Source organism: Mustela nivalis, assembly GCF_964662115.1.
Source record: "Mustela nivalis genome assembly, chromosome: 5".
NCBI lineage: Eukaryota > Metazoa > Chordata > Mammalia > Carnivora > Mustelidae > Mustela > Mustela nivalis.
This window is the reverse complement of record NC_139024.1, coordinates 146093922-146117311: the sequence shown is the minus strand read 5'-3', so window position 1 is coordinate 146117311 and position 23390 is coordinate 146093922. Positions and strand designations below refer to the sequence as shown.

Here is a 23390-nt window from a genome sequence, read left to right as displayed (position 1 = left end):
TCTCCTTGAAGCTTATTGGCCTGAACCATCTGTGTGGCCTGGAAGAGGGCATAGGCTGATTGGCTTGGCTTACTTTGTATCTCAAACCTCACTAGGCTTAATCCTCAGTGTCCAGCCCGGACCCAGGGCTTATAGGAAAGGGACAGGGAAATGACACTGAGAATGTAACCCACAGAAGTCAACTGCAGGAGTTTACAGGAGTAGGTGTTTGCCTATAGTCAATCAACTGTCCCTCACAGAATATGCTTCACAGTCACGGGCATCCCAGAAACAGTGTAGATGATAGTGTAATAAGAAGGCAGTAAGAGGAGAAGAAAGAGAAAGAGAACAATAATCAAACTGTAGGCACAGGTTATTGGGATTTAGCAAGAGTTCTCTAGCCAACCCAAAGTGTCTGTGGGCGGAAAGTTGAAAATCATGTCCTGACCAGGCTTGCTGAGTCATCCCTACCCCCAGAACCTCCTCCTCCCTCCTCTGTATTATGGGACATTCTCTTCCAAGCCTCTCCGAGAGTCTCAGACTCAATTTAATTTTTCTTACGTTTATCTGAAGCTCTAGCCATGGGTGAGTACTGCTCCGAAACCCTTCTTGGTGTGTTGGATACTTGGTTCATTTTTTTTTTTTAAAGATTTTATTTATTTATTTGACAGAGAGAGAGAGATCACAAGTAGGCAGAGAGGGAGGGAAGCAGGCTCCCTGCTGAGCAGAGAGCCCGAGGCAGGTCTTGATCCCGGAGCCCTTGAAATCATTACCTGAGCCAAAGGCAGAAGCTTTAACCCACTGAGCCACCCAGGCCAGGCACCCCTGGATACTTGGTTCTTGATACCAAGGACCTTGATATTAAGTATCAAGGCCTGGGACTGACCCAGATTCATCTTTAAACAGTGTGTCTTGAGCTCAGAGCCAGCTGCAAACAGAAAGACTCGAATCCCAGAGGGCCCATGGCTGTTGGGCTTGTCATTCATTGATTCATTGATTCATCCATTCATCCATTCATGCATCCATTCCCTCATTTTACAAGTGCTTACTGAGCATCTACTACATGCCAAGCATTAGTCTATGCACTGGATTTGCAGAATTAAATAAAACTCTCAGAGTCTCTGTCACATGAAGCTTTCATAGTAGTGGAGAAGATCAAATTTTAAAAAGTGTATTTATACTATAAAGTTAAGCAATGAAAAATGTGATGAAGAAAAATCAAGCAGGATAAGGGCAAAGAACGCATGTGGGGGATTGTTCTTTTTGATCATGTGGTAAGGGAAGGTCTCCCTGAGGAAGGACCAGCATGCCTCGCCTGCCAGTACTCAACACAGAGGGGAATCCCTGAATAATGAATTAATTTGTGACCTGGTTCGGTAGACCCAGAGATGGGGCTCTCTCGACACTCTCCCTGGAAACAGGCCTGTTTTGTTCAATCCAGACTGAGTAAAAGTCTTTGGTCTTTAAAAAAAGGGATCAAATAAAGCGTTCCACCTTAAAATGGAAAGGGCAAAAATGCAAAGGAGTAGGTATATAAATACTAATTTGCCTTTGAATTTTTTGCACATTTATAGATAGCTTTATGAGTGGAGCGTCTGTCCTCAGGGTTCATCTGCCTGTTTGGAAATGAGCATTTTCCCCCAATGGGCCCGTACAGACTCACTTCCCTTCACTTGTGGGCTAGTTAGCAAAACCCATGTGGATACGGAGAAAGAAAGACACCAATTTGACCCAAGCATTCTTTGACCTACATGTTTATGTGGGGATTAAGGGTAGAATGAGTTGTCACTGAAAATATGTGCTTTGTGTATTTAGAAGATAAGTATTTTTTTATTGCTAATTAGTGTTGGACTCATACACATTTGTCATGTTGGTATGTCAGATTCATTTGTTCTTTCAAACCCAACTGCCTTAATTAATCTTTCCCCGTCCACCCTCCGTTACAGTCTGGCTGGAGCTCAGACTGTGAGGCTCTCTGGTAATGGGATTTCTACTCAGCAAATCTTGAATTTCAAAGTGAAGTACAGGGCACCTGGGTGGCTCAGTTAGTTGAGCATCTGACTCTTGATCTCAGCTCAAAGTGAAATACAGAGTTGGAATCCTGTTAAAGAACCACCGTTTGGTAAATCCAAGAACTAGCCCTCCCCGTAGAGAGTCCAGGAAACGGGGAAATATTGTATTACCCAGTGTTTTCTAAGTCTTGGCCTGGGTGTCATTTTCTCCGTGAAACATTTCCTGAATCCACCCTCTCTCTGCAAGAATTGGACAACACCTCCTCCTTTGTGCCCAGGAAAGACTTTTACGCACAGGTGTCAGAGTTTCTCTGATTTTATTTTTATTTTACTGCAACTGCTTATTAACCTCTCTACTCTCACAGCAACTCTTTCCCACCACTCAGCTTCTAGAATATGGGAATGGTGCGCCATTCATCTGTGTGTCCACAGCACTAGGCATCTTTTCTGGCAAGATGTTCTTTGTGAAATGGCTGCAAAGAGTAATTCTTTCAGGACAAAATGAAATACTTAGTAGTTTTAAATTGGGTCTCATCTGACTCATAGGACTGTGAGGATAGGTGGAATTGGACCTAAGAAAATCTAGTTGATGGCTAAGAAAAATCTAATTGATGGCTAAATGTCGTATTGATAAAATTCTGTTGCCAATTGAGCTTTATTTTCCTGGAGAGTGAGAAAGATTGTCATTGTTCTATTTTTTTTTTTTTTAAAGGATTTTATTTATTTACCTGAGATAGAGGGAGAAAGAGAGCAGAGGCAGGGCAAAGGGAGAGAGAGAGACACAGACTTCCCACTGAGCAGGGAGCCCGATGCGGGGCTGGATCCCAGGACCCCAGGATCATGACCTGAGCCAAAGGCAGAGGCTTAACCAACTGAGCCACCCAGGCGCCCCATCATTGTTCAGTTTTAACAGCAGACCATCTTCAGAAACATTATGCTATCATGATAATATATTTGGGACCTGTTGTCTTAGCAAATCAGTAGTCTCCTGTAAGTAATATTTAGATTTTAAAAATAATAAAAACAAGGATGTCATTTTTATATCATTTTACTGCTTCCAGGGGCCATCCTATCTACTCTATGATCTGACCCTGGAAAGCACAGTCAGAGGCAATTATTATAATTATGACCCTTTAAATGATGATGCAAGAAAGAATGCGTAAGGTTGCTCCAATTCCTGTATCTGGCAGGGAGAAGAATTGGGACACAGGCCTACAGGCCCATGCTGTTTTGCTTGCTTGCTTGCATGTGTGCGCGTGTGTATGTGTCTGTAAGGGGTGGCTCCGATGGTTGGAGAATGGGATCGGTGATGTCTGGAGGCCTCACCCAAGTGGCTGAGCTTCAGAGGTTCCCATAGTTCTAAAGAGGCTGTGAGAGTAAGTGCAGACCCATGGAGTCTGGCAGGGATGTGAGGCAGGCCAGAAGGTGGAGGTTTCCAGTCCTACAGCTAGTCTTCCCTGTGATCAGTCTGCACTGGTTGTGATGCGTCCTTGATGATCTGTGGCCCCTGGTCCTGGCGGACGAGGCTGAGACCCAGGGAAGGGGAGGAATTAGGCCCCATGCTAGGCGCTCATCTCCAGCTGACCAGGCTCGGTTCCTTTGCCCCAGGCTCATCATTTTACCTGCCCCGACAAAGATTTTTCAGCAACTAGAACCAGGCCGAGCCCTCAAATGAGCTCAAGCTAAGAATAAACGCAGCCCCGGGGAACACGGTCATTAAAAACACCTGCGGCAGGATCGTAGCAACCATAGGCCCACGGTGCCACCTCCAAAATCCTCAGGGCCAGATAGGTTTCAGGACACAGAATATTACCTAACGCCCCGTGCAGAGAGTCTTACAGCATTGTGTAATCAAGCATCTTATTAAATCTGCAGCCAAAGGGACGGATTGCACACCCTATGACGTAAAGGCTATTCATAGGCTTGCATCGGTGCAGGTCAGCCCCTGACACCCAGTGGGTTAGGAATTAACTCCTGGTTTGGGTAGCTTCTTCTATTTTAGAAATGTGGATAACGAATGACAGACCTGCATCCCCCCGAACCTCCCCACTCCATTTTTAAAGAAGGCTCCATGCCCAGCTCAGAAACCAATACGGGGCTTGAACTCACAACCCTGGATCAAGACCCCAAACCAAAAATCAAGAATTGGATCCTCACCCCAGTGAGTCGCCCAGGCACCCCAGACCTGTGTCCTCTTTATGCCATCTCTACCACCTTTCTCCTTGTCATTCATCTCAAGGACAGACATATTCTTTGGCTTCCTGGGGTTGACCGTGGCCAGCATGAGTCTCCTTGGAAAGAGACTATGTCACCACCCTCTGGATATACCTCAATGCCTGCAGGCCAATTTTTTGAGCCTGAAAAAGAGCCTTTAGCTGTAAATAGCTGAAGGTGGTTTATGGAAGTTTGGCAAGGGAGGGGCTTCCCCAAGAATGATCGGACTCTGTAGCCTGAGGGATCTTGGCGGGGGTGGGTGGGAGAGTCCCCCGTGTGGGGGAGTCAGCAGGAACCTGTGGGCAGGAGCGTGGCTCCATGGAAGGGACAGACAAGACAGGGAACAGGAGGGCTGCAAGTGTAAGCTTGGTGCTGGGAACAAGGTATTTGAGCTGGAGAATTGAGGGTTGGGCTTCAAAAATGAAGGCTTGGGGTTGTAGGTTTTAAACACCGAGAAGTCGGTGAAGGTTTTGCACAGAGACTGACAGGATGGAAACAAGGCCCAAATAATGAAGGGCTCCTTGTTGGCTGCACTGGTCAGCATCTTTCGGCATCTGGAGCTCGGCTCCTGCTCTGTCCTTTGCCTGAAATGCCCTTCCTGGGCTCCTTCCTGCCTGGGCATGCTCCCACTCATCTTTCAGGACCCAGCTCAAATGTCACCTGCTCCCTGGAAGCCTCTCCCTGACCCCGGGGAGCATTAGGGCTCCTTTCTCTGTGACCCCACAGGCCTTTGTGTGCACCTGATGGCACTTGTCTCATCGACTGGGATTGTCCTCTGCGTCCTTGTCTCCCTGAGACGAACCACAGGCTCCCTAGGGAAGGCACTGTATCTCTGCTTTTGCCCTGGCACCTGGTACAGCGCTCAACCCACAAGAGTTCTAAGCAATTGTTAACTGAAGAAACAATTCTATCTTCTGCCATCCTATAATAGTCTATCCATTCCTGTTTTCCTTTTTCTTTTTTTTTGACAGACACATCACAAGTAGGCAGAGAGGCAGGCAGAGAGAGAGAGAGAGGAAGGGAAGCAGGCTCCCTGCTGAGCAGCGAGCCCGACGTGGGTTTTGATCCCAGGAGCCTGAGATCATGACCCGAGGCGGAGGCCTTAACCCACTGAGCCACCCAGGCACCCCTCCTTTTTCTTTTAAAAAGAAATTGATTAACGGTCACCCGGGTGGCTCAGTTGGTTAAGAATCTGCCTTCAGCTCAGGTCTTGATCCCAGGATCCTGGGATCGAGCCCCGCATCAGGTTCCTACTCAGTGGGAAGCCTGCTTCTCCCTCTCCCTCTACTTGTGTGCTCTCTCTCTCTGTGCCTAATAAATAAATAAATAAATAAATAAATAAATAAAATCTTTTAAAAAATTGATAACGCCCATGTAACAGATCTTACATCCACTGAGTTTGGGGATGTAAGAGTTAGCACCATCCTCCCGGTGGAGAGCTGTGGGATTATGGGGAAAATAAGACTCATGGGATAGTTGAGAGTGGAGGTCATTGGAAGCTGCAGGGGGCTGTGCCTGAGATGTGTCTGAGTCCTACATCCCAGTACCTGTGAACGTGACCTTATTTGATAGAAGGGTCTTTGTAGAGGTCATGGAAGTAAGGATCCCATGATGAGATGGTCCTGCATTGGCTGGACCCTAAATCCAATGACAGGGGTCCTTATAAGAGGCAGAGACGCAGAGTCACATGTGAACTTGAAGGAGGAGGGCAGAGACTGGAACTATAGGCAGAGGAACGTGGAGGATCATCAGCAGCCATCCGGGGCCAGGGGACAGAGCCTCCAGAGGGAACCAACCCCACAGACACTTTGGTTTTGAACTTCTTGCCTTCTGAACCCCGAAAGCATACATTTCAAGGTTGTGGTAATTATGGCGGCGACCCAAGGAATCTAATACCAGTGCCACTGAGGATTTCCAACAGAGTCATCTCGTGGCCTGTGGGGACACCGAGGAAGAGTGTCGCATAATGGTTGGTCACTCAGGGTTGGCATCAGGTGGTCGGCGTGTCATCCTAGCTCTACCCTTAGCGCCTCAATTCCCTTGTCTGAAAAATGGGAGTGATGACATATTAGTACCTCATTAGTGCCTACCATACAAGGCTCTGGCGGGGGGGGGGGTAATTGAGACAATAGATGAAAAGTACCAAGGGACACCTGGCTGGCTCAGTCAGCAGAGCGTGTGACACTTGATCTCTGCATTGTAAATCTGAGTCCCATGTTGGATGTACAGATTACTTAAAAACAAAACCTTAAAAAAAAGTACTTAGTATGCACTCAGGAGACACGCAGTAAATATTATAGATCTCAGATGAAGACAAGAGTATAGTTTGGTGGCCTGCACATGTTCCCTGCACAACAATGGCCGTGCCTTTGAAAGTAGTATTCAGCTCTCCACACTGCTGAGAACCAAAAGCATCCCAGTTTTCCGCTTTCTCATGGGTGTACACCCAATTTCCTTTAGGTCCTATCTTTGCGCTGATTTGCAGGCATCTGTTAGGTTATCAGAATAATTGAATTTTAGAGTTTACCAGTCATCAAGTGAAATGTTTTCCACCCAGGATGACTGGAGGGCTCTGGCCCTTAATTGTGGTAATGGGAGTCCTGAAGTTCTTTTCAGTCTGTCAGGATGTCTAACAGGAACTGCATCATTTATCTGGGGGAGGAGGGCACAGCATAACAGAAATGCCAAGGGTTTGTTTTATGTGTGTGTGTGTGTGTGTGTGTGTGTGTGTGTGTGTGTGTGTGTGTTTGTTTTTAGCTTTTACTGGAATGATACTTCCTAAGTGTGGTAACAGTGGTTATCTTATGGGAAAATGAGTTTACATATGCAGTTTGTTACAGATAAAAGTTTACAAAATAAAAGTTTACAAAAAAAGTTTACAAAATACAGGGGAGATAATAAAAGTGTCTTTCTAATGTTTGCCAACCACCTAATGTTACGTGGTTTTATGCTCTGTTCTGTTCCGTTGTTATGTTTGTTACGGTCTCTCTAGGACAAAATAGAGGCCCTGAGAGGTTCAGTAAATTGTCTATGGTCACAGTAGTGTAGTAGTAGAAACAAAATGATTACACAGGATTTGACTTCCATTCCCAGACTCTTTCTCAAAAAAACTTCCTATTTTACATGTCTCCTGAGGATTCTCAGATGTTTGGTCTTCATTGCATATCCATTTGTTTGGCATACAAGTGTGAATGGGACCACCCCACCCCACCCACCATTCCCAGAGCTCATAGTCCAGGTGGAGACATACCATAGGAATCTTTGGGCAGCAAGTAGCAGAAGACCAGCTTTAGCAAGAATGGGGATTTATAGTGAAGGTCTTGGGGGTACCTCATGGCACCCAGTGGCAGGATGGCGGACAGTTACCAGCAGCACCAGAACTAGGGACTCCCACTGTCACAGCTTTTCTCTATCCTTGGCCTCTGACCTCCATGTATCTGTTTCTTTGCTACCCTCTACCCTCCCCCAGATTGTTTTCCTCTAGCTCCCAGGTCCACATGGTGAATATATAACTGATAACAGCAACAAGGGGACCTCAAAAAGGGTAAGACTTTTTTTTTTTTTCTTAAGTAGGCTCCAAGCCCAGTGTGGAGCCCAGTGTGGAGTTCAACAGAGGTTGAACTCACAACCCTGAGATCAAGACCTGAGCTGAGATCAAGAATTGGATGTTTAGGGGTGCCTGGGTGGCTCAGTAGATTAAAGCCTCTGCCTTTGGCTCAGGTCATGATCTCAGGGTCCTCGGATCGAGTCCCACATTGGGCTCTCTGCTCAGCAGGGAGCCTGCTTCCTCCCCTCTCTTTCTGCCTGCCTCTCTGCCTGCTTGTGGTCTCTCTCTCAGTCAATTAAATAAATAAAATCTTAAAAAAAAAAAAAAGAATCGGATGTTTAACAAACTGAGCCACCCAAGTGCCCCTGATTTTTGTTTTTTTTTTTTTAAGGGGGCTATATGCAATGCTATTTAGAGGATCAGAAAAAGACAATTAACTTAGATTTGCCCTGAGATCTGACATTTGGGTCAGGGATTTATTCTATGTATTTAGTAATTATGTTCCTGTGGAAGAAAATACTGGGCTGCATCCAATTACCATTCAGACCCTATTGAGTGTCAAAGGCAAGAACCTACTAGGTCATTGTAGGCAGGTATTCCAGGCCTGGGGTGAATCACCCAGCCCCCTGCTTTCACTGTGCCTGCCATTCTTCTGGGATGCTAACTGTCACCAGGGAGGGATGATCCTAGTCTTTTTAATTTGTCAGTTTGGTTGTCTGTGTCCAAACAAAGGTGATCCTATTGGACCTGGTTATTCCTTCCTTCCTTCTTTTCTGATCAATTACATCATTCAGTCAAATCAGCCTATGGTATACTATTCTTCTTCAGGAACACCAACTGATTTGCAATTCTGGAAATGGTCCCATGACATCACTGTCCCCTTGAGGGTGGCAAATATTGGAAAGCGTATTTGAATTTTCCAATTATTCTGAGAAATATTTTTCAAAGCCATTCATTAAAATCTTTTTTTACATAAATTTCAAATATTTGTCAGAGAGAGAGAGAAAGAGAGAGAGAGAACCAGCAGGGCAAGGGGCAGAGGGAGAATCAGGCTTCCTGCTGAGCAGGGAGCCTGATGCAGGGCTTGATCCCAGGACCCTGGGATCATGACCTGAGCCAAAGGCAGACGCTTAACTGATTGAGCCACCCAGGCACCCCCCTCCCCAATTCATTAAAATCTTAAGTGCATAGTAAGAGTTTTTTTTTTTTTTTTTTTTTTTTAAGATACATTTATTTATTTAACAGGATAGGGGCAGTGGGAGAGGGAGAGAAGCAGGGTCCTCATTGAGGGTGGAGCCCGATGTGGGGATTGATGTGGGCCTCGATGTGGGTTTCAATGCAGGGCTCAATCCCACGACCCTGAGATCAAGACCCGAGTGGATATCAAGAGTTGGATGCTTCACTGACTGAGCCACCAGGCACCCCTTGGATGTGACTTTGATGGAGCATTTGTAAGGCCTTTCTGTTTTATTTTTTTTTTTATTTTTTTTTTAAAGATTTTATTTATTTATCAGAGAGAGAGAGGGAGCGAGAGCGAGCACAGGCAGACAGAAAGGCAGACAGAGGCAGAGGGAGAAGCAGGCTTCCTGCCGAGCAAGGAGCCCGATGTGGGACTCGATCCCAGGACGCTGGGATCATGACCTGAGCCGAAGGCAGCTGCTTAACCAACTGAGCCACCCAGGCGTCCCAAGGCCTTTCTGTTTTAAAGACTATTTTCTACACTGGACAAAATTCCCACATTAGGATTCTTTTTAGGCATTGAGACCCACCAGGAAAATACAGTTTACGCCCTAGAAGAATGATCCATTCCCGTCATCTGCCATTATCACCCAGTTAGATACAGTTATGGGCTTGGTCCCCATCCCCTTGGAGCGGTCTGCCTACCCCCATGGCCCCTCTTCAGACTGCAGGCATCTCTTCATTTCTGGTTGGTACCACCCTTTCTCCCAGGGCCTCTGATTCATTCCCTCTGGTGAGAAGGGTAAGGCTTCAGTTTACGTTGGGGGGAAGAAAGGGACCTGCCCAGTAGTTTAGCGAGCTCCAATTGATAACCCAGGCCCAGCAAGAAGGGCTTCTTCTAGACTCCTCTTCAGAGCCTTGGCCAGGTCCTCTGCAGACCAGCTGCTGTCACAGTGTGGGCCCCAGTGATGCAGGATCCTGGAGAAGTTGCTTGGGAAGGGTCTGTGTCGGCAAGAAGGAAACAGGGCCACCAGCGGGCCTAGCCTAAAGTCATGGAGCACGGTTGGGTCAGGAGAGCCCATATCAGAACGAAGGAGGCAGGCAGGGGATGCAGGGAGGTGGAGAGGCAGGGGAACTCTCCCTTTCTCTGTGATCTTGCCTAGTGCCTGCCCTGCGTCCGTGTACAGTGTGGATTCCTTCTATACATTCTTTCCTCATACTGGAACCCAGGGCGGTGGGGGGCGCTGCCTTATGTTTGGAACCTACACAGTTGTACACCACATGGATCAGAAGTGTCCTTGGAGACTGAAGCGTTCTGTCATCCTGGGCAGATGTGATTCTACAAGCAATGTATGAGGTTTTAGTGTCCCTTTCTTTCGGACTACCCCCCACCCCACCACTCATGTTTCTTTACACCACGTTTTATATGATAATCCCTTGAGTGTTCAACACTGTATATGTTTTTTAAGCCTGAAGAAAAACACATTCTCTCTCCCCTTCATTCCTCGTTATCAAAGCAGCGAGGCATTTGGTTCAAAAGCAAAACAAAAAGCAAACACACGAGGCCAAAATATGCTCTCCCTGGACAGGCCCTGTGTGCATGTGGATTAAAGAGCTGAGTTGGTTCACAGAGAGAAAATGCCATGGATTTTTGGGGACAGACGGGGAAAGTAGGTCAAATTTTTCAACCTCTCAACCCTGCCATTGTCCCTTTAAAGCTCTTAGTGTTGGGAGATGTCTGGGCAAAGCCATGGGTTACTGAACTCACGCTCCAGTCAAATAAGGAGCTTAGTGTTGGAGGAAGTGAGCGGGAGTTCTGGGTCTCCAAAAAGACATGGTACCAGAGAGTCAATTACTTTTTTATTTCCACGTTTCAAATCAGAGCGGTTGGGTCGGCAATAAACGTTTGGCCATTTTGGTTGCCTTATGACCCACAGTGGGAAGAAAAATTCAAATTTAATCCTAAGAAACTTGGGCTTATTAATCATGAGATATCCTCTCTTTCTGCATGAGAGCGGAGAGAGTCAAGGATATCGTAATTCAAGCACTACCACCCAGCCCCCACCCGGCCCTGCCAAATATTGAATATTGACAAGATGTCTAATAGGTGTCTCTCAGTTTTCTGTGTATGCTTTAACAATCTACCAGGAACTCGGTGGTTTAAAATAAGTGAAATGCATTCTCTCACAGTGCCGGAGGCCAGGAGTCCAAAGTCAGTGTCAGCGAGCTCCCGTTCTCTCTGGAGGCTCAGGGAGAAGCCTTTCCTTGCCTCCTCCAGCTTCTCGGGACTCCAGGCTTTCCTTGGCTTGCAAAGGCCCCACTCCAGTCTCTGTCTCCGTGGTCATGCGGCCTTCTGTCCTGTGTCCCTGTCATTGCCTCTTCGGTCTCTTGTAAGGACACTTGTTATTGGCTTTGGAGCCCACCCCCATATTCCAGGAGGGTCTTCTATCAAGATCCCTAATATAATGACATTTGCAAAGACCCTTTTTTCCAAATAAGGTCACACTCACAGATCCTGGACAGGGACCTATCTTTTTGGGGCCATCGTCTAATAGTGGGTTAGACAGAGTCTGGTCCTGTAGAGTGAAAGGCAGCTGTGTTCTGGAGTGTCTTACTTGATCATGTGGTCGTGCGGAAACACACGGCAGTACGTGTGTGCTAGGTGTTGGAGACAGATATAAACGTGTCTACATTTAGAAGCAGAGGCGAAACCATTTCTGGATGGGCTTTTTCCAGCAGAATTTATAGGAAGGACATCATCTGATCTGGGACTTCAGTAGGATTTTTGTTTTTATTTCATAAGAAATGCGTATTCAGGGACACCTGGGTGGCTCCGTGGGTTGAGCATCAGCCTTCCACTAGGGTCATGATCCCAGGGTCCTGGTATTGAGTTCCATGTCAGGGTCCCTGCTCAGTGGGGAACCGGCTTCTCCTTCTCCCTCTGCCTTCCCTGCTGTCCCTCCCTTCTTGTGCACACCCCCATCCTGCCCCCTGCCCGCGTGTGCTCTCTGGCTCTCTCTCTGTCAAGTAAACAAATAAAATCTTAAAAAAGAAAGAAAGAAAAGAAGTGTGTATTCAATGCAGAAATTTAGAAGTTACACATAAGCAAACACAAAGCAAAATTGAGTCACTAAAGTTCTCGCCACTTTGAAACAACTTCTTTAAATCCCTTCCAGAGTTTTCCTGTTTCTGTTAGTATATTTAAAATGCAGTTTCCAATTAACGAAACCTGTCTATAACACTCCATTCTGTGACCCAGTGTTTTGACTTGTCAATATATGTATTCCAATTTTTAGTTGCTAGTGTCCTGCTAATGGCTGTATATAACAATTATTTAACCAATCTCTTATTAGTCAATGTAAGTCACTTTCAGACTTGTTACATTGAAGAGTGGGGCAATGAATAGTCTATGACAGCATCTTTGTGTGCTTATCTGGCTATTTTCCATAAGGCAAATTACCAGAAGTGGGGATGCTGGGTGCAAAGGTATATACTTTCATGATTTTCTTTTTTTTAAGATTTTATTTTTTTATTTGCAAGAGAGAGAGAGGCAGAGGGAGAAGCAGATTCTCTGCTGAGCAGAGAGCCCGATGTGGGGCTCCATCCCAGGACCCTAAGATCATGACCTGAGCTGAAGGCAGACGCCTAACCCACTGAGCCACCCAGGTGCCCCACCTGTATAGCTTTTGATAATTATTTTCAAAGGGTAATCTGAAACGTCGTAACTAGGGAAGCCATGTGCTCGCTTCAGCAGCACATATAACTAGGGAAGCCTAGTCATGCATTCTGTTGTTGTTTTTGTTTTTATTTATTTTTATTTATTTTTTTGAGGTGTGACAGCCGTTAGGTCTCTTCCGGGTTTAAAGCTCTGTGATTCGTGAATTTAGGAGTATTGGAAGGTCTCAAAGGGAAAGGTGTTGGGTTAGAAGAATTCTAACCCCTGTGGAGCCTGGATCCACATGGATCTTGACGTTGCCCAAGAAAACACCATGACATAGGACCAGAGAGCAGTACTACGACCAAGGGGCTAAATTCCTTAATTAGTGTTTGGGGCCGATCTGGGGTTCAGAGGAGACCGGAGAGGAGGAAGGGGAGAGGTGGGAAACACTCTGCTTGCTCCCGGTTCTGCATATGGCACGGCCTGTCTCTGTATTGTTTTGCCTATTGTCAGTGCCGGTGGCTTCTTTCTGTGTCTCGCGTTCACGTCCTGTGACTCTGAGAAGGTGGTTGCATTAGCCCACCACAGGCTAGCCTAGAGCCCCCCGCTCTGCAGGTAGCTTCTCTGGCTGCTGACCAGCCTCTCAGCCCTTGCCTCTTCATCCAGTGCCCGTCTCCTCTCACCCCGGCCAGCTGTGCTCCGTGCCACCGGGCAGCGAGCATATTAACTCTTGTGTGAAGGACCTAGACGAAGGGGCGGGATGTGGCAGACCCTTAGAAACCCAAAAAGATGGGGGAATTCCTGGTGGGTTCTTCGAGTTCCCAGCCCCAAGAGGCTAGTTAGGAGGAGCTGACATAAACTAGCCACACGGTGCGGATGGAGCTGAAATAGGGTGAGGTGGTGGGAATGGAAAATCGGGAGGCAATCCTGATAACGGCAGAGGGCATTTATGGAGTCCTTCCAGGGTGCTGGGCGCCGGACTTAGTGCTTGACATGTACAGTAAAACCAAGTGACAAATCAATATCCCATAAAACACAATGGCTATTGGTAATTATCCCCTGTCCTCTGCCCGTCCCCATGCTCCCATGGAAGCTGAACAAAATCCTCTTTTTGGGAGGAGAGTCCTTTATAATCCACAGTCCCGATGTTAACTTTGATTTTAGTCCCTCTCTTTCCCTGGCTCTTCCCCTTCCCACTTCGCACCCGACGTCCAAATCCAGCTTTCCCGCGGCTGCCTTGTCGGGTGGCCCCACACAGTGTCACTTCCTCCCCCTTCGTGACCTTCTCCCCCTTTGCACCCCCCCCAAACCTCCCGACCTGGGGCACCCAAGGAACCATTTTTGACCAGTCAAATACAGCACATGCTTTTATTAGCCTCACTTTTGTGCTTTTGGTGACAACGCTGACCCCCTGAAAAGACTGTTTTTCATGAACTTTCCCATAACAGAAACCCACATTTTACGCCACTGGATTTTTTAGGTGGTGCTTATCACCTGTGTATTACGGTGTATGTGGGCGGGGGGGGGGGTGGTTGTCATGTGTTCTTTATTTGCTCCTTAGGGCAGTGTATGAGGGACACGATGCAATACCTTCCCAACCCCCACCCCATCTGATAGAGGAGTTCACGGGGCAAAGGGATCTGAAGTGATTAGGTCCTGCTGCAAATAGTGACATCACTGGGCCTCAAAGCCCTGGTCTCCTCTCCCAGGGACAACCTGTGACTACACTCGAGTACATTCACTTTTCACGGATTCACATTTTCTTTTCTTCCCAGTGCACTTATTCCAGGAGCGATCTCCTGTTTCTTGGCCCACTTACTTTCCTCCTCAGCCATTAGCATCTTTCTTGTTCTCCTTCCTTTTCAGACACAGCCTACGGCTCCTGTAGGCTCCTGTCCACTGTTTCTCAGGTCTGAGTTTTCAAACCAGGGTTTTATACAAACCCCCACTATCCTCACGCTTTTCCCCACACCCATATCTCATCTATATTTACCTCCTAATGTTTATCTCATCTAAAAAAAAAAATCAGCTCACATTTTTTAAGTGAGTTTAACAAAAAAAACACCTTCCTGACTGAAAATGGGCCAGACACCATGAGGGAATTATTAATTTTGTTTTGTGTGGTACTGGGTATAGTTTGCTTGTTTATTTAAAGATTTTATTTATTTATTAGAGAGAGAGAGAGAGAGTGGGGAAGAGGGCGAGAAGCAGGCTCCCACTGAGTGCAGAGCCTGGTGCTGGGCTCCATCCCAGGACCCTGAGATCATGACTGGAGCTGAAGGCAGATGCTTAACCCACTGAGCCACCCAAGTGCCCCTGGGTATGGTTTTTTCAGAAGATTCTTGTTTGCTGGAATTACCTGCTAAAGTATTTCAGGGGTGAAGTACCTCAGTGTCTATAATTCACTTTCAAGGTGTTGAACAAAAAAGAAATTATAGATGAAGAAGATCTGAAAAATGTAAACAATGGTAGATCTTCTGTTGTGGGGATATGGATTATCGCTATAGAACTCTTTTTTTTCTTTCTCTTTCTTTCTTTTTTTTTAAGATTTGAAAGCTTTCAAAATAAAAAGTTGAAATTAAAAGGGTACTTCCTCTCACTAACATAAATGGAAAACTTCTATTGCTTGCCATACTGAGAAGATAATTCTAGAAATAAATGTATTGAAAATAAAACAGCGTCTTTGCATTCTAGCTGAGTGGAGTTTTCCGACCAAGGCTCTGTGCCTATTCTCTTCGCAAATAAAGGGGATTAAAGAGTATTAGCAAAGTGTTAAAGAAATCAAGTCGCAGCCTCAGAATTCTCCCTAAATGATTAAAAGAGAATCAAGAAGGGAATAACTGTTTTGTTACATGTTTCAACGTTACTGAATGCCGTGCCTTGTACCTCTTAAATCACCAGAGGTATTCATGCCATAGCTGGGGAAATACTGTCCAAACTGCCTTTTCTCCCCTTCCTTCAATTAAACTTACCCCCCTCCCCAAAAACCAAAACAACAACTAATCCAAGATCTGTATAGCTATTCAGTCTCATCATCTTAGGCTGTTTGGGCACTAGAGGAAACAGACATATTAATAAAGGCTTGATGCAGGAGACAGAAGACATTTGAGAGGTTTCTAGCAGAGATGGACAGTATGCAAGGGGTTGGATACTGACAAAACTGTGAAGATGGGAATGCGTGGAGGTTGGGGTCCCTGTGGATTCATAGTCACAACTGGAATTTGGGATTCACTTGGAATTTTGGAATTCCATTGGAAACAATTGCTAACTCTGTTGCCATGTCTGCCATTGCCTCCCGCAGGCTGGTGAGCAGGTGATGGAATGCCCTGGAAACGCTCACATCTGCTGAGCTTGCTTTCCTCCTGCTGTGTCTTCCAGCTTCTCAGTGTCACAAAGGGGCACCTCATTGCACGGCCCATGAGCAAGTCACACTGAGATGTCTACTTGCAAAGGAGTCTGAGGAATGTGGCTTTTACTGCTCTGTCCTCTGGAACGTGGAGGGGTGGCGTGGAAGGAAATGGGTGCTGGGGGGCAACACCACCAGTGTGGTCACCTAAAAACCCAAGGTCACCTTAACTTCAAGCTCTCCCACATTTAGCTGGGCCCACGGTGTAGCCAGACACCTCCAGTCAGGACCATATTCTACTCACTGTTCTCTCTGACTTCTCTCTTTAGACTTTGTACATTGGGAGTATCTGTTGTTTTGTTTTTAAATCTTTTTAAATCAGTCTCAGGGCGCCTGGGTGGCTCAGTCAGTTAAGCATCCGACTCTTGATTCTGACTCAGGTCATGATCTCAGGGTTGTGAGATCAAGCCCTGCATGGGGCTCTGTACTAGCTGTGGAGCCTGCTTAAGATTCTCTCTTTCCCTTTTCCTCTTCCCTAGCGCCCCCCCCCTGCATGCATACTCTCTCTCTAAAAATGCATGATAATGTAAGTAAATAAATAAATCTGGTCTCATTAATTTTTTAGCTCTGCTTTGTAATTTTTAGTGTTTGATCCCTTCATTCAAATTCAGCCACAAAATTTGAGGATATTAAATAATAAACACATTCTAGCCACTGTTATTACTCGATTCCTGATAGCTAAAACACACAGAATGTGTGTGTGTGTGTGTGTGTGTGTGTACACACTATTTTTTGTTTAATGCATGTGACAAAATATATATTTAAAGACAGATTGCCAAAGCAGAATGTGCAAATCCACTCAGTAAAATATCCATCAAAGACCTCTAGGTTCCCCAGTGCATGGGAAATCACAAACCTTAATGTATGGAGAACAGAGCAGTAACTTCTGTGCAGTCAACCGCAGACGGGGCTTAAATTTGGAGCCAACAGAGTCATGGCAGCAGTGACGTCCAGAGGACTGGAAAGATGATTCTAGAGAAAATATTCCCCTGGTGAAAATAATTGTTTGCCCTATGAAGAGATTTAACACAATTATACTTTTAAACCCATCATTTAAGATCATCTCAACTTACCCATTCTTTACCTTTGTTCTTCTGCCTTTATAGTTTGCCACGCACTCCAAGGGGGTGGATTTCCTGAGGAACTGAGTTAAGTACCACCTCCTTTCCTCCTTACGCTACGGAATCTTGCCATCTGGCCATGGAGGGAAGTCAAGCAGACAGTGTTTTGAGTGCCTTATCCACCCCTCCACTGCTCTGTGTGAAGTCTATCTTTGACTCATTGGTGGGAAGATGGAAAATGTGGGTAAGTTGTTACATTTTTAAGAACAAGTTCTTTCCGGGACGCCTGGGTGGCTCAGTTGGTTGGACGACTGCCTTCGCCTCAGGTCATGATCCTGGAGTCCCTGGATCGAGTCCCGCATCGGGCTCCCAGCTCCATGGGGAGTCTGCTTCTCTCTCTGACCTTCTCCTTTCTCGTGCTCTCTCTCACTGTCTCTCTCTCAAGTAAATAAATAAAATCTTTAAAAAAAAAAAAAAAAGAACAAGTTCTTTCCCCTTTACACTTGTAAATTATATGGCAATGCTACAGAGAGTTATACCTTTGCTATATCTTAATATGTCATCTAATCCCTGTAAGTAAAATTAATAACAGTAAGCAAAAAAAATTCTTTAGGAGCTCGATGGCCCGTCCCTTACGAAAGGATTCTTCGCTACGAAGATGACGATTTTACACAATCAGATTCAGCCTCTAGTCCCTCTCGGGCCAAACACCAGAAATAGAGAACAGGATAATTGAGGTAAAGAATATTATCATTACTTACCATAGTTAATGGATGGAGGGCCATAGAACCAACAGATAGTACGAACCTGAAATCCAGGCCCGCGGAAGAAAACGTTAGCTTCTGGAAACGAGGCTTGGAGAATGGATGGAAGGAGCTGGAACTCATCCCCCTCTGTGATTTGGAGATAGCTTACTTATGAAATTAAAGTGCCAGTAAGCAACAACCCTAAAATGTAACTAATGTCAGATAAGATGTAATCTAGGAAATTGTAATATGCCCATCACGAGGTAATGTTGTAATGGCAGGAGCTTTTGGGGGCTGATAAGGAATATTGGAAAAAGTGGCAAAGTGGGAGAATGACAGTTTTTAGTTTCTCCGGCAGGGACCCCGCGTGCCATGCCCTGACCGCCGACGCTCGGGCGCTTTCCTGGGTGGTGGGCTTACTGCTCCTTGGTGGGGGAGAGCGGATCGGGCTGCAGGCTGTCCCAGGACCTCCAGCCGCACCTGAACTCCTCCAGCACCTGAACTCCTCCAGCAGCTGAAAAATCTTAAATGGATTCCCCAAGTTAAGTCACCTGCTGGCAGGAGCAAGTACCGAGCAGTGTGGGAGGCAGAGGAAGGAACGGAAAGAGCAGGGTCAGAATCTGGGGGGCAGACGGTCTTCAGTCAACTCTCCCAATCCATTTTCCTCTCCTTTGTCAAGTCAAGATGATGATACTTTGCACTGGAGTCCCGTGGGATGTACACCAGCTAACGCGTCCGCCTGTTCTCCCGGCCTCCCCCAGCTCCATCCACCCGACAAAGCCGCTTCGTTTGGCCCTGTTTGTTCTCTAGGTGGATGAAAAGGTTCTCCCTCTGCTTTTGTTCATTCATTCTTTGTTTCCTCGCTCACACACTGATGCTGCAGACGTTTAGTGTATGAGGCTCCTGGGAGCTTGGGTGGTGGGAATCGACCTTGCGGCCAGGGTAGTGCCACCCTCTTGACACACAATGAAGGTCTTTGGTCGCTGTGGAGGGAGTCAGGAGACATGAGGCTTAGGGGGTTGACTTTCTTCTGGAACCCTTTTTTGAGGATCTTGGCTCTTCCTCTGTGCTGTCCCCGAACTCTGTGCCCAGCAAGGTGGGTCAGGCTAGAGGTGGAGAATGTGGATTCTGGGGCCAGACTGCCTGCATTCGAATCCTTGCTATGTCCTAGCAGGTGCTTACTTGGTCCTCTCTATAGAGTGGGGAGACTAACAGTACCCCCATCTTGGGGCTGCTACGAAGATAAAGGGAGTTTGTGTGCAAAGAGCTTAGAGCCTTGCCTGGCCCATAGGAGGTGCGAGGCACGAGTCAGCTAGTATTACATTAGGTTGAACCATATGAAATTTATGCTTTTGATTGGCAAAAATGACCCAGTACTGGCAACTTCATTTTGTTCGTGATGCCGGGCACACTGCTGCCTGCTCAAAGCTTGTCTCCCACGCTGGGGCTGCTGGCTCCACGGGAGTCTCTGTGTGTTTCTCTGCCTTACCCTGGCGACTTCCAAGGCAAGACCAAGGTCAGAGTCACTTTGACTCAGGACACTTTGGCAATAGAACAGGCCAGGAAGTTTCACAATGTCCTGCCCAGCATCTCGTGTCACCGGGTGCAGGGTGGTGGTGATTCTGGTGCTGGAGCGGGGGGAGGGGAGAGGAGGGATGTCCTGATGGTTTAGCTACCAGGGAGGTTGGCTCTGGCAGGAGGCCAGGTCACCCAGCCAGGCTGTCATTTGAGTCCCTAATCCTCCATCTGTGTTCCCTGTCAGCTGCCTGATGGCCTCTCACTGGGGGCAGACCCTTATCCCCGGGCATTCGTCCTAACCTTGGAGCTGGGCACTTCCAGCCTTATGACCAGAAGTGTTAAAATATCCCTCTCAAATGGATATCCAGTGCAGTCTTTCCTCTGGCTCATGGTAAGAACAGTCCGGACATACACCTACCTCTCCATCCAGAGGCAAATCAATGGACAGCCATAAAAGACAAATAAGGGGAAGTGCCGGTTGGCTCAGGCCAAAGAGCCTGCAACTCTTGATCTCAGGGTCACGAGCTCGAGCTTTTCACTGGGTGTAGATCTTCCTGAACTAAGTAAATAAATGACTTAAAAAAATAAGTAAAGTCGAGATGAAAAAACTTTTGTTTGGCTCAGGGCGCCAGACACATGCTAGGTGTTTATTTCCAGACACGGCGACCATAGCTATTCCACAGTGTTCAGTCAGGGACAAGAAGAAACCCGACATAGTGGTCCAGTGTCACATCCGCTGATGATGTACTTGTTCCGTAGGAGCAGGAGTGTCTGATTCATCATTTGTGTCTGTAGGGCCAAGTCTAGTGTCTGACATAGAATATGTGATCAATAAATATTTATTGAATGACTGAAGAGCTGGTACTCAGGAAATGTCTGTTGGCTGTTCCTCATGAACCCTGGTGTACTTGTCTTCTTCCGTGACCGGGAAGCCTGGCACCTTTTGGGTGTGTGGCCAGGGGAACCAAAGGGTAGTTAGGTTTTCCTTCAACCCAATTCACGTATCAACACGTTCTGAGCATGAAGTGCTCAGAGAATTGACTTGGGGTTTCATGGCTCTTCTCCTCAGGCTGTGATGGCCGCTCATTCTAAAAAGTTCTCTTCTTTGCTTCCAGTGAGGCTGGGGGAGATGGAGGGAAGTTTCCATCTCAGCCTGCCATTTACCCCACATAGGCCCTTCTCCCGAACTTTCCTCCTCCTGACTCCATGTCTACAAGGAAAGGGAGTCATTCGTTCAATCTCGCAGGAAACATTTTTTGAGTTTCCAGTATGTGCCAGACTCTGTAGGGGGTAGAAAAGAAATGCCCTCTGCTCTCCGAGGGCTCATAGCCTCAAATGTGGGACTTAGGATTTTGAGAAGAATCCGGGTAGAGTCATGAGTGGGAAGGCAAACCTGAGCAAAATAACCATTGCTACCACCAACCTACCACCAGAATAACAATGCACATGTGAAATTCACCCCGCACTTTTCATGCTCGACTTTAGTACTTGTAACAACTTCTGTTCCTGGATTTTAGCTCCAGGGAAATGTGAAGCGGTCAATATTTTCGGTCCAAAGCACTTAGAGATTTTATTTATTTATTTGACAGACAGAGATCACAAGTAGGCAGAGAGGCAGGGGGAGAGAGAGAGAGAGAGAGAGAAAAGCAGGCTTCCTGCGGAGCAGGGAGCCCGATGCGGGGCTCGATCCCAGGACCCTGAGATCATGACCCGAGCCGAAGGCAGCAGCCTAAACCACTGAGCCACCCAGGCGCCCCATCACTTAGGAGAATGTTATGGACTGAAGAGTGTCCCTCCAGAGTTTGTGTGTTGAGGCCCTGACCCTCAGTGGGATTGTACTTGGAGCTGGGGCCTTTAAGGAAGGAATTAGGGTTAAATGAGGTTGTAAGGGTGGGGCACTGACCCACTAGGATGGGGTCCTCCTAAGAAGAGGAAGAGACACTGGAAATCTCTCTCTCTCTGTGAGCACCCAGAATGGAGATGATGTGAGAACACAGTGAGAAGATGATTATCTGCCAACCCAGAGTGTCCTCCCCAAAAACCCGGTTGACATCTTGATAATGGATTTCTAGTCTCCAGAACTGGGAGCAAATGCATGACTATTGTTTGAGCCCCCCCAACCCTGCCCTGTCTGTGGTATTTTGTCCTGGCTGCCAGAGCTGGCTAATCTAGACCAGTTTTAAATTTTCCCCAGTGCAGATGCAGAAGTAGATAAATTTAGAAGATGTCTTTTTCTCTGCAAAATTTGTTTGGTTTAGAAAGCTATTTGTTAATATCCAAAAGGTCACGCACTCAAGTATTCAAATAAAGGGGGCAGCTCAAAAACCTTTCTGTCCTTCGTCAAAAATGCTAACATCTTTCCCCAGTTCCCCCAATCTCTCTCTCTCTCTCTCTCTTTTTAAAAAAGATTTTATTGATTTATTTGAAGAGAGAGAGAGAGACAGCGAAAGAGGGAACACAAGCAGGGGGAGTGGGAGAGGGAGAAGCAGGCTTCCCACTGAGCAGGGAGCCCCATGCGGGGCTCGATCCCAGGACTCTGGGATCATGACCCAAGCTGAGGGCAGATGCCTAACCGACTGAGCCACCCAGGCGCCCCTCTCTCTCTTTTAAAATATATTTTATTTTTGGAGTCTTCTCTATATCCAACATAGGTTTCAAACTCGTGACCCTGAGCTCAAGCACCACCAACTCCTGACTGAGCCAGTCAGGCGCCCCTCCCCTAATCTCTTTAAGACACTTTCGTAACAAATATGTTTGGAAATAAAGACGCAATTCCTGCATCTTGTATGTATTTTCGGTGGCATGTAATGCATGTTGATTTAATGCATGAGCACAGATTTTATTTATCCGCCGCTCTGTGGGATCAGGGATGGGCACCGGGGAGCGCTAGGTGAATAATGGGATGGTACTCAAATAACATCTGTTCCCCAAAGTCAGACAGCCCAGTCCCGCGGCAGACATTGAGGGGGGCCACCGGCGGATGCTGCTTGATCCTGACCAGCTTCTCTTCATTTCGTTCTCGCACGTATTGATACATATTTATACAATACTATGTATATTCAATCAGAATTTGCTGAATTGAATTATGTAAATGCACACTTGCCCATAGGATAAAAATGATACTGCCAGGATAGGCGCTCTCCAATCCCGCCGTAGGTCTTATTTATACACCTCATAAAGAATGCTAAGCTCTGAGGTATCTGTCGAATCACAGCTTTCATTTATGGCAGGGGAAAAATATTTACAAGCGGGAATGTGGAATTTCATTTGTTTTGACACGTTGTGGGAGGTGTTCTCGGGAAGGTGTTTTGAAAAAGCCCAATGTCGTCTATCACTGATCTTATCTGGGGGTCACCTGACCAGACTGTCTGTGAGGACCCCTCTGCCTCCAGCCAGTGGCCCTCCCTCCGCCGCACAGAAGGCTGCGGTCCTGGTCTTTCCTTTCATTTCTCCCCTTCTTTCCTTCCCGTCTTCATCTTCCTTCCTCTTTCTTTCTTTCTTTTTTTTTTTTCCCCCTCTTTCTCTCTTTTTAAAACCTTCTTATTTGTCTTTGTACAACAGGAAATTGTTGGGTTGTTGGTCAAGCTCAGGGGTGAATATGTAGTCCTGTTTTGGGAGACAACCATGGGTGGGGAACAACTTCGTAAGTGGGAAGAACGAAAAAACAGAAGCACACACAGCTCTGCACGTCTGCTTCCCGACATAAAACTCTGTATATGTGTTTTCTCTGAGTTCCTGGGGAAGATTCTGTTTCTTGCTGCTGGCCTGGTTGTTCCCCATCCAGGCTGATGACTGGAGGAAGCCTTGCCTGATTTATTCCTGAAAGAGCTTCAGAAAGTCGGGGGGAAAGAACAGCTCCTGGGGGGGGGGGATCCTGGGGCAAAGGCCCAGAAGGGGAGAGGGAAGAGGATTTGAATAGGTTGCTTTCCTTCCCTTTAGCGTCTATGTTTCTACTTATTTATTTATTTTTAAAGATTTTGTATTTTTTTAAGGTTTTACTTATGTATTTCAGAGAGAGAGAGTGTGTGAGCAAGCTTGAGCAGGGGGGGAGGGGTCGAGGGGAGGGAGAG

The 23390-nt window shown here is 46.6% G+C and overlaps 1 protein-coding gene across 3 annotated transcripts in view; it reads left to right on the top strand.

Moving 5' to 3' along the window:
- Positions 1-491: 491 nt before the first annotated feature.
- LOC309865462 (uncharacterized protein) overlaps positions 492-23390 on the top strand; it is a 366810-nt gene continuing 343911 nt past the window's right edge. For all 3 annotated transcript variants that reach the window (XM_082731848.1, XM_082731849.1, XM_082731847.1), the window contains exons 1-2: positions 492-564; positions 17102-17300. In XM_082731848.1, the coding sequence (XP_082587974.1) occupies positions 17196-17300 (105 nt within the window). In that variant the 5' untranslated portion in view covers positions 492-564; positions 17102-17195. The remainder of the gene's footprint in view (positions 565-17101; positions 17301-23390) is intronic.